The sequence below is a fragment of the Callorhinus ursinus genome, unplaced genomic scaffold (genome assembly GCF_003265705.2).
Source record: "Callorhinus ursinus isolate GAN/ISIS: 27379988/994484 unplaced genomic scaffold, GSC_fseal_2.0 scaffold4, whole genome shotgun sequence".
Taxonomy (NCBI): Eukaryota; Metazoa; Chordata; class Mammalia; order Carnivora; family Otariidae; genus Callorhinus; species Callorhinus ursinus.
The window spans coordinates 120,853,453-120,863,716 of NW_027397066.1; the positions used below are offsets into that span (position 1 = coordinate 120,853,453).

The window sequence follows — 10,264 nt, forward strand, 5'->3', positions numbered from 1 at the left end:
TGCACTTCAAATATAGAGACAGAAATAAATTAAAAATAGCATGGAAAAAAAATCTGTTAACACTAATCAAAAGGAAAAAAGAGTAGTTGTATTAGTAACAAAGTAGATTTTAGAGCAAAGATCATACCCAAGGATAAAGAAGGACATTTAATTTTTTTCAAAGATTTTATTTATTTATTTGACACAGAGAGAGAGAGACAGTGAGAGAGGGAACACAAGCAGGGGGAGTGGGAGAGGGAGAAGCAGGCTTCCCGCTGAATAGTGAGCCCGATGTGGGGCTCGATCCCAGGACCCTGGGATCATGACCTGACGCTTAACAACTGAGCCACCCAGGCACCCCAAAGAAGGACATTTCATAATGACAGAGGAGACAATTTATCAGGAAGACATAACAATCCTAAATGTTTACACAGCCAATTAACAGAAGTTGAAAATACATGAAACAAAGACCAATAGGACTGTAAGAAGAAACAAAAATCCTCCCCATAGTCAAAGATGTCATTATTTCTGTCTCACAATAACTGATAGAACAAGTAGACAGAAAATTAGTAAGGAGACAGAAGACTGAACAATACTATCTACCAAATGAACCTGATCAACATTTATGGACCACCCCACCCAAAATATACATTGTTTCAATTTTACACAGAATGTTTACCAAGATGGACCATTTCCTACCTATAAAAAGTCTCAAAAAATTTTTTAAAAAATCAGTTCATGCACATTATACTCTCTGACTGTAATGTAATTGAATTAGAATCAACAACAGAAAGGCCTCAAAAATATCCCCAAGTATTTGAAAACTAAATAGAACACTTTAAATAACCTCTGAGTCAAAGAACTCAAAGGAAAAATTAGAAAGTATTTTGAACTGACTGAAACTGAAAATACAGCATTTCAAAATTTCTAGCATGTGGCTCAAGTACAAAAGGGAAAATGTACAGGGCTAAGTGTCTACATTAGAGAAAGGGTAGCAAAATCAGAGCAAATGAAACCCAAAGTAAGCAAAACAGAGTAAACAATAAAGATCAAAGGGGAAGTCAACTAAATAAAAAACAAAAACAATAGAGAAAATCGATGAAACCAAAATCTGGTTCTTTGAGAAAATCAGTAAAATTGATAAACTTTCAGCCACATTGATCAGGAAGCAGGACAGAAGACACAAAATATCAGTATCAGAAATGAGAGAGGTGACATTACTACAGATTCTATAGAATAAAAGGGTAACAAGGCAATGCAGTCAACCATTGAACAACATGGGTTGAAACTGTGCAGGTCCACTTACATGCAGATTTTCTTCAATAAAAATAGTACAGCATTGTATTTTTTCTTGCTTATGATTTTCTTAATAACATTTTCCTTTCTCTAGCTTAATTTACCATAAGAATACAGCATATAATACAAACGACACAAAATATGTGCTAACTGAATGTTTATGTTATAGGTAAGGCTTCCAGTCAACAATAGGCTATATTAGTAAAGTTTGGGGGCAGTCAGAAGTTACACACTGCTATTCGAATGCATGTGAGGATGGAAGGCAAAAGGATGGCAGAAGAGAATTCTTCCTTCTTTTTATCTTTCTGTTCCTGTCTGCATAACCCGGGCAATGATTCCTTATCTTGTGTTATGCATTAAATTGTGTCCCACCAAAAGATTATTAAAGTCCTAATCCCCAGTACCTATGAATGTGACCTTATCTGAAAATAAAGTCTTTGCAGACGATCAAGATGAGATGGACCTTAATCCAAGGATTGGTGTCTTTATATAAAGGCGAAACATGGACACGTAGACAGATCAGGACATAGGGATATGATATGAAGACATAAAGGGAAGTCCATCTACAAACCAAAAGAACCCCTGAGCCTACCAGAACTAGGAGACACACAGAACAGATCCTTCCTCATATCTCTCAGAAGGAATCAACCCTGCTGACACTTTGATTTCAGACTCACAGCCTCCAGAGTTGTGAGGGAATACATTTCTGTTGTTTTTTTTAATTAATTAATTTATTAATTTATTTATTTAATTTAAAGATTTTATTTATCAGAGAGAGAGAGAGAGAGAGAGGACAAGCAGAGAGAGTGGCAGGCAGAGGGAGAAGTAGGCTTCCTGCTGAACAGGGAGCCCGATGCGGGGCTCGATCCCAGGACGCTGGGATCATGACCCAAGCCGAAGGCAGCTGCTTAACCGACTGAGCCACCCAGGCATCACCATTTCTGTTGTTTTAAACCGCCTCGTTTGTGGTACTTTGTAATGGCAGCCTTAGAAAACAAATACATCCTGTCAGTGGCACGTGGTTCCAGTCTCCAGCTTTCTTCTAACACTCCCATAATCAACTACACCTCACCATCTTGGAGAATCCCCACCTGGGCTGGGCTGCAGCCCTATCTCCTATCTCCGAGGTGCCCTCCGGGCTCTCAGTCAGCTTCTAGGTTCTGGTAATACCACCTCTTTTGTTCCTCAGTCCCTAAGGATGGGAGCTGCTCCCGTTTTTCTTCAGTGTTCCCTTTTTGCTTTTTTCAGTTTCCTGACACCCATTGAACCAATGCCTTATATTTAATTCACTCTGTGGATATAGGAAATAACGAGTAGTTTCTTTACTTCTGATAAGAACCCCCAGCGATAATCATTCATTCAGAGTGAAAGCCAAAATCTGAAACCTAGCTTACAAAATCCTAGGCAATCTTTGCCCTGCCCCTGGCTACTTCTCTGGCTACATTTCTCGTCATTTCCTCTGTCACCCACTCTGTTCCAGCCACACTGGTCTCTTCGCTAATCCTTAGACATACCAAGCATGCTGGCTTCGTGGCCTGTGACCTGCTGTTCCCTATGCCTGTAGACATCTGCATGCATGTGGCTCACTACTTCAAGTCTCTGCCCATACCTCTGGAGACATCTTTCCTGACAATGTATACAAATGTATTATTTCTCACAACTCCTGCCTTCTCGATCCGCATAATCCCTTTCCTCTATAGCACCCATCACCTCCTGGAGTACTTTATATCCATTTGTTATCTACTGCCTTCTCCAGTAGCATGCAAGCTCCGTGAGAGAATCATTGTGCACTGCTGTGCCAACTTTTGAAAGGAAGACTGAGTAACTGTAGAAAAGCCCTTACCAGCAGCCCTACCACTGCGTCAGTGTGCTTGAACTATAATGAATCTTTAATTTTAAAAAAGATGTGTGATTCTTCTTTGGCTTTGTTGGCTGCCTTTCCTCCATGGAGCCACACTTTGTAGCAGCATGTCCTGAAATTCCTTCATGATGGTGCACTTTAAGAAGTTGTGTGTTCCCTTCTGTTTAACAATTTAGATTTTTTTATAAGGCAAATATTTCCTCCATTTTAAACCTTTAAAGGTATTTAGTTGAGCAAGACTGGTCAGTCAGCAGAATTTATGAAGGGAATGGTCATTGCATGATGAGACTGGTGTATGACACTGTATGAGTGGGATGAGGAGTATGAAATGTATGACACTGTATTATTAAGACTCCTTGCTGGGGGAGCCAAACGAGAAGGAAATGTAATTCCTACCCTCACAGAGTTTAAAATCTTATGAATATTTAACTCCCACGAATGAAAAAGTCTCAACAGTTACCAACAATGCACAAATGAAAACAAAAACATAACACCTAAGTGCTGGTTAGGTAAGACACTATGGCCATTACCATGTCCATTCAAACTACAATAATCCTTAGAAGTTGAGTAAAAACCCAGGATTTAAAGAGACAAAGATCAATGAGGATTAGGTACTTGCAAAAGGAAACGACAAATACATGAATATAACTTCATTAGTTACCTAGAGTTTATAAACTACACTATGAATTTAACCTCTCTCCTTTCTTATTTACCTCTTTATTCTGTGCTTTCCCTTAAATGTTTCCTATTCTATTCTGAATTCAAATGCTTCTATACTTTAAACGTCAGGGTGGAGTTACACCATAAACTCGTTCCAACTCACCTCAGGTCTCAAACTGAAGTGTCATTTTCACAGACTTTTTCCAGTCACTTAATCTGAAATAAGTGTGCCTTGTTATTCTCCATCCTGTCATGTCTCTCACAGGCCTTAGCACAACTGATAAAATCATAAATTATTCTGTGACCTTATGATTTGTCCTCCTTGCTAGATAATAAACTACCCAGAAGCAGGGTGTATTATTTTTCATTACACGTTGCTCAGCACAGTGCCTGGCACTTAATATATTCTTTGTTGAAAGGTAATAAATAGTATGTATTTCTGTGAAGACCAGAAATTCATATATAAAACTGATTCCAATGCCCAAAATAGTTTTATTTTCAACATTTACTAAGCTTAGGTTGTGCTAATTTCTGATACATAGAAATGTGTATCCACGTAACTATATATACATATAAATACATACAAACATAATTCATATCCATAGTAATATTTTGAGCTTTATCTATGAAATTAATTTCAATTTGGGTCAAATATTTCATCTTTTACAACAAACCTAATCTGCTCATGAGAATCGTCATTCCATCTGAGGTCAGGAATCCTGGGTAGAACCGGGATATGGTACTGGGATGGTCAGAACTGCCCCTTGCCCATACAGGGTGCCTTGGTACAACTTAGAAAAGCCACATAGTCTGAGTAGACACAACCACACACCCATAAACCTGGCTTGGTGAGTGGAGCCTGGCAGGATTTCAGCTCTCACTGGCTGTCCCAGCCAGGTGCCCTTGTACAAGGCACAACCTGCATGTAGGTGGCCATCCTAGAGGGGGCTGCTCTGTGGTGATGCAAGCCAAAAGGGGTGATCAGGCCACTCTTGTACAGCTTTACTCCTTGCTCAAAAAGACTGATTTAATTTGTCTGGCTGAGTTTGGTCAGATAGGGGGTCTCTTCTTCTTGGAACCACTTCCGTTGATTTAGCTGAAGAGAGAGATCTCCTTAAGTGAAGATCATTTTCATGTTCAAGTGTGCACATGGTGTGCCATGTCGAAGTGGACTTTCAAGGCTTAATCTTAAGAAATAACCCAATATTGATTCTTGATTTCTTGATTCCTAAAGATTATGCTGTCAAGCTGGCTCTAGGTGAACTATGCAATTTCCCTCTGCAAAAAGAAAGAAAGAAAGAAAGAATCAGAAGTTAGTTCACTTCTATAGCACTGCTTAGTGACTTTTTGGAAATTATATCAGTGGCACTGAGAAGAAGCTCAGCTATCTCATCAGCGATCTGATTACTGACTGTCATGACTAACAACATATGGGATCAATTCTAGCTCCCGTGTATCAAGAAAAAACATGTTTGTCTCATTTCAGTAATCTTTTATAAATTCTAATTCTTAAAACGTAGGGCCACAGGTTTTAAGAGCCACATAAGTTTTTAAAACCAAAATTTATTTACCTTTTCAATGTCCTTAGTCTCGAAGTACAAACCATAAGGAAGGCCTGTTCCAAAACTACTAAGATGAATTCATCACTTGGAGTGAGAGTTCAAACCACTGAAATATAATTTTAAAAGGATTTTTATTTTGGAAATTCAACATAAAACTGGTTATTTGGGAATAAAGGATTGGATAGTGGAAAACAACCTAGATTGGATCCCTGAGTCCTGGTTTTTAGGCTACCTAATTACATGAGATTGTGCAAGTGACTTAATCTTGATGGAATGTCTGTCTTCTCCTGTTTATTAAATGAGAGTTTAAAGTCTTAAGTCCTTATAGCTCTAAGATTTATTTTATATTAAAAGTTCTCAATGCAGGAAGAATGTCAGATAAAGCAGTCTGTGGGATCAGAAGTTGCATTTGTGATCACACACATAAAGAAGTCATGTGTACACAACAGTCCCTGAGAAAAATGGTAAATTTGCCATCTCGGACCTACACTGAGCTCAGTACTGGACCAAATATCGCAGCAGATTTTTTTTCAGTTATTCTAATTGGTCACCTCTTCAGGGAAAATCCTCGCTCCACTAGTAAATCAGGGTCCAGAAATCCAAAGGGGCAGAAGAAGTCTTATCTAGCCACTGCGGCCACTTTAACAGTAATTCGTTTAATCCGCGGTCCACCTCCACCATCACCAACTTTCACGTTAGCTTGGCGAAGTTTATGTCTGAGAAGTGAAGCAAATCCAAATATGGGGAACATTCTTCCATTGCCAAAATGGGAAATCTGCCTTATCTCCTCTTCAAAATCCTATCTACCAGAAAATCTGCTCCCCTGGTAAAAATACTCAAATGGGAAGAAAGCACATTTTGTGTGCAATCCCGTGTAGGGTCATCCTCATGCCAACTTGCGGGGATCCCGTAAACGTCAAGTCACCACTCCTGATAACGTACAGATCTTTTTAGAAACACTTTTACACAGACTTTGTCTGGCTGGGGGAAAGGTTAGTATCTAGGTACATGGGATGCGTTGGGCCCGCAAACCTGCTACTAATTCTCCCTCCAGAACCAACGCCTCCGTAGCCTCTGTATTTACACCCCCCGGGGAAATCGCCCCAGGATCCCCCCCCCCCGCCCCATTTAAAATGGAACGCTGATTTCACGGCCAGTTTCTTCTCTCCTCCATCTGACAGGGAGGAACCTGCGCTCTTGCGTTCCGGGGAGCTGCGGGCCGGGCCCAGATGAGTTCCAGGGCACAGGTGGGTCCCTAGGAAGGGGCGTCCGGGGCCAGCCTGCCAGGCTGGGGGCCCCGACACCCCAGCCCACGCATGCACACGCGATTGTGCCACTTCAGGAGCGCGTACCACCTTAAGCAAGGATGGGTACTTCTTCTCAGTCTTCAGACCGTCTTAACCTACTCAGCGGCTCTCAGCATTTGGGTTGTCCCCCCGCCTCTAAATCAGACCCCAAGGAAGAGCTTTACCGACTCGAGCTTCACGTTGAAAATCACCGGGGAACAGGGGGAGTCCGTGCGGCCAGCAGACGGGAAAGGGACCGAAAACCTCCCTCCCGCCAACTCCAGCCCACTCGGTGCATCCTCCCCCCGCCCAGGGCGAGGGGCGGGCCGGGGGTGGGGGGGAGGCCCTGCAAGGGGCCCCTCCCTTCTCACCTCCCGCGGCCCACTTTTACTCACTTGCTCTCCGAGGCTCGGCTTGGCCGCCTTTACCCAGAGGTAGTGCGGAGGGGCTGAGGGGAGGAGAGAGGAGCCAGCGAGCAATCTCCGCGCCGCGCCCTCGCCCCGGGCCCGCGGGCCGAAGGACCAGGGCCTTGGACGCCCCCGAGCCGCGCGCCTCGAGGAGGCAAGCGCGCTCGGTTCCGCGCCCTCGACGCTGGCTCCGAGGGCTCCACCGGGCCCTCCCCCTCTGTCCGCCGCCGCGGCCCGCGGCTCCTCCCCGCCGCAGCCGCGAGGCCGTCCGGCCAGGGGGACGCGCTCGCGCCGGGGCCGCCCCCTCCCCTCCCCCCCCCCACCTCGGCCCGGCCCGGGCGGGGGCGCGCGAGGAGCGGTGACGTCAAGGGGCGCGCGGTGGCAGCACCTCCCCGCGCGCTAGTTAAAAAGAAGAAGAAAAGAGGGAGCGAAACATGAGAGGCTGTGTGAGAAGCTGCAGCCGCCGGCAGAGGAGACCTCAGCATCATCTAGAGCCCAGCGCTGGCCCTGCCTGCGCCTGCCCCGCCGCCGCCGCCGCCGCCGTTTCTGTTCCTGCTACTGTCTCACCTAAACAACTCCCGTTACACGGACAAGTGAACCTCTGTGGCCGTCTTCTCCTCCTCTTCTTCCTCCTCCTTTTCCAACTCCTTCTCCTCCTCCCACTTCCCAGCCGCAGCAGGAAGCCCCTAACCCAACTGACACTGGCACAACTGCAAACGGTGTCATCCGCACAACTTTATCTTGCTCCTCGGACTCCCCTAAGGCATTGGACCCATCGCCTTGTCTTTTATTTTTTGCAAAGTTGCATCGCTCTACATAGTTTCCCCCCCCGCCACCACTCTCTGCCTCTCGAGTGTCCCCCGCAGCCTCCTCCTGGAGCTGCGCCCTAGTGCCCCTGCTGGGCAGTGGCGTTCCCCCCCATCCTCCCGCGCCGAGCCCCTGCCGCTCGGGGCAGACGATGCTGAAGATGCTCTCCTTTAAGCTGCTGCTGCTGGCCGTGGCTCTGGGCTTCTTTGAAGGAGATGCTAAGTTTGGGGAAAGAAGCGAAGGGAGCGGAGCGAGGAGGAGAAGGTGCCTAAATGGGAATCCCCCGAAGCGTCTGAAAAGGAGAGATAGGCGGATGATGTCCCAGCTGGAGCTGCTGAGTGGGGGAGAGATGCTGTGCGGTGGCTTCTACCCTCGGCTGTCCTGCTGCCTGCGGAGTGACAGCCCAGGGTTGGGGCGCCTGGATAACAAGGTAAGCACGCACCCGCCTCACGGATGCGAGATTGACGTACTGGCGAGGTGGGGGTTCCCTGTGGCTCCAGAAATGCTGGTGGCTGTGAGAAGGTGCGAAACTTGTTTGGAGAGTTCTTTTTGATAACTTTCCTGAATTGCTAGTGTGATTCGGTTGTGGTGTTTCTCTGGGGTGCGCAGATAGCTCTCCCGCCCCCAAGAGTCCGCGGTCGGGATGCTGTGCAAAACTGCCTGTCTCAGAAAAGAGAAGCTTCTGTGGTACCCGCATTCTGGGCTGGGTAAATATTTTAAAAGAATCGCGATTAACAGTGTGTTTTGGATCGAATCGGGCATTGGCTGCGGTGAAACTGTAAATTAAGGTGGCTGTGGTTTCCGGTTTATTTTTCTAGGGTAACAAGATTTGTGCAGTTTTCTCCACGTGCTCGGTTAGGGAGAGGATTGAATCGTAAAGGATGTTGAAGCATGGTTGGTTTAGGAGCCCCAGCCCCGTCAGAGGGGGTTGTCTCGCATTACAATAGTTAAACTGCGACAAGGAACTCCTGGTACTCCAATTGAGAACCCGAAGGACGGGCGAAAGATTTTGCTGGGGCATATTTGTCACATAAAACTGAGACTCTTCTCTCCGCCTCAGTTTGCAATGTTTTGAAACATTATAAATTCGGGCTTTCAATGGCAGTTAGTTGTCTAGGAAGAGCCTCTCCTGAAATTGGTTTGAGGAGTAATGGCATTTACACTTTCCTTGTGTTCTTAAGTTTTAAACAAATATGAAATAGTGTTGGTTGAGTGTAAAAGCAAGCTTATTTTTGAGTTTGCGACATCTTTCTTGTCATGGGATGCAGCAACGTGTGCTCTCTACTGTACTGCAAGGAAGCCTGGGGAGCACGTCATTAACAATCCCTGCACGTGAAATAAACAATCAGGTGTCTTTGCTCCCCCCTCCCCTTCCCCATTTTAGGTTTAATTAAGAATTCCTCTGTTACAACACTGCAGTTGTCAAGGTCTGAGAGACTCTTGGAAAACTTGTGCTTCAGTCTTGCTGGCCCAGGCATTAAAAAAAAAAAAAAAATACCCAGGCTGAATCTAATTTTTATGCTCAGTTCACGGTAGATTTCACTCTATTCTCATGTAAACAGCTCCTACGAATCAACATATGTGTCTGGGTGGTATCTCTCACTTTGTTTTGTAACAAAAAGCCATATTGCATCATTTAATTTGCTCAAGTCATGCAAATAGGAAAAAATCAATAGGACAAAAAGGGGTCGACTTATCCTCCTCCCCACTAAACTGCTGCCCACACACAGAGTCCTGTTGCTTATGGCAAAAGAATAACAACAACACCATTGTGTTTGTTAGTTGGTTCACTAATGGGTGAAACTAGAGAACATCATTCTCTTTCAGTCCCCAGCTCTGTCCAAATGTTCATGCCTTTTGAGGGAGCATTTGTCCAACTCTCTCTATTCCCAGATGAGTGAGAACTGTCTTGCTGCAGGTTTTCAGCTGCAACTCTCTCTTTATTCTTACCATATGCAGCAGTAGTCTGAGATTCAGGGAACAGATATTCCAGCATTTTATTCAAAACAATGTCATTAAGCTCCTGTATGGTAATTGAATTAAATTACCAAAAAAAAAAAAAGCTACATTCACATCATCAGCAGGGTTTTACCAGGAGCCCAAAAGAACCAGGAAGTTCATAGAAGTGTTTAGAAATATTTGCCATTAAGTCTCCCTGTGTGCAGTGTGCACTAGGAATATACCCATGATCTGCAGACCCCTGCAATACTGAACTCTTCCAGGAACATGAGGAATGAAAACTTTGTCAACTAAATATAGTGGGGAGTTGGAGGGGTTGGGGGAGGAACTGAGGGGAGTTATAACCCTTAAGAGGAGTTATATAATTTTTTTTTAAGAAATCATTCTTTAGGAAGAAATCTGCCACGTTAGCTATCCACATTCCATTCCGTTTTACGTGCTTCCAAT

At 44.7% G+C, this 10,264-nt stretch overlaps 1 protein-coding gene and 1 long non-coding RNA gene across 5 annotated transcripts in view; one reads left to right on the plus strand and one right to left on the minus strand.

Moving 5' to 3' along the window:
* Nucleotides 1-202: 202 nt before the first annotated feature.
* On the minus strand, nt 203-7,324 carry LOC141372653 (uncharacterized). The gene is made up of 3 exons (XR_012378035.1): nt 7,040-7,324; nt 5,368-5,464; nt 203-5,074 (listed from the first exon to the last, which is right to left on the minus strand). It is a non-coding gene; the product is annotated as an uncharacterized lncRNA (long non-coding RNA).
* Nucleotides 7,325-7,480: 156 nt separating this feature from the next.
* Nucleotides 7,481-10,264, plus strand: part of HHIP (hedgehog interacting protein) — a 94,785-nt gene continuing 92,001 nt past the window's right edge. For all 4 annotated transcript variants that reach the window (XM_073892301.1, XM_073892300.1, XM_025873995.2 and 1 more), the window contains exon 1: nt 7,481-8,288. In XM_073892301.1, the coding sequence (XP_073748402.1) occupies nt 8,010-8,288 (279 nt within the window). In that variant the 5' untranslated portion in view covers nt 7,481-8,009. The remainder of the gene's footprint in view (nt 8,289-10,264) is intronic.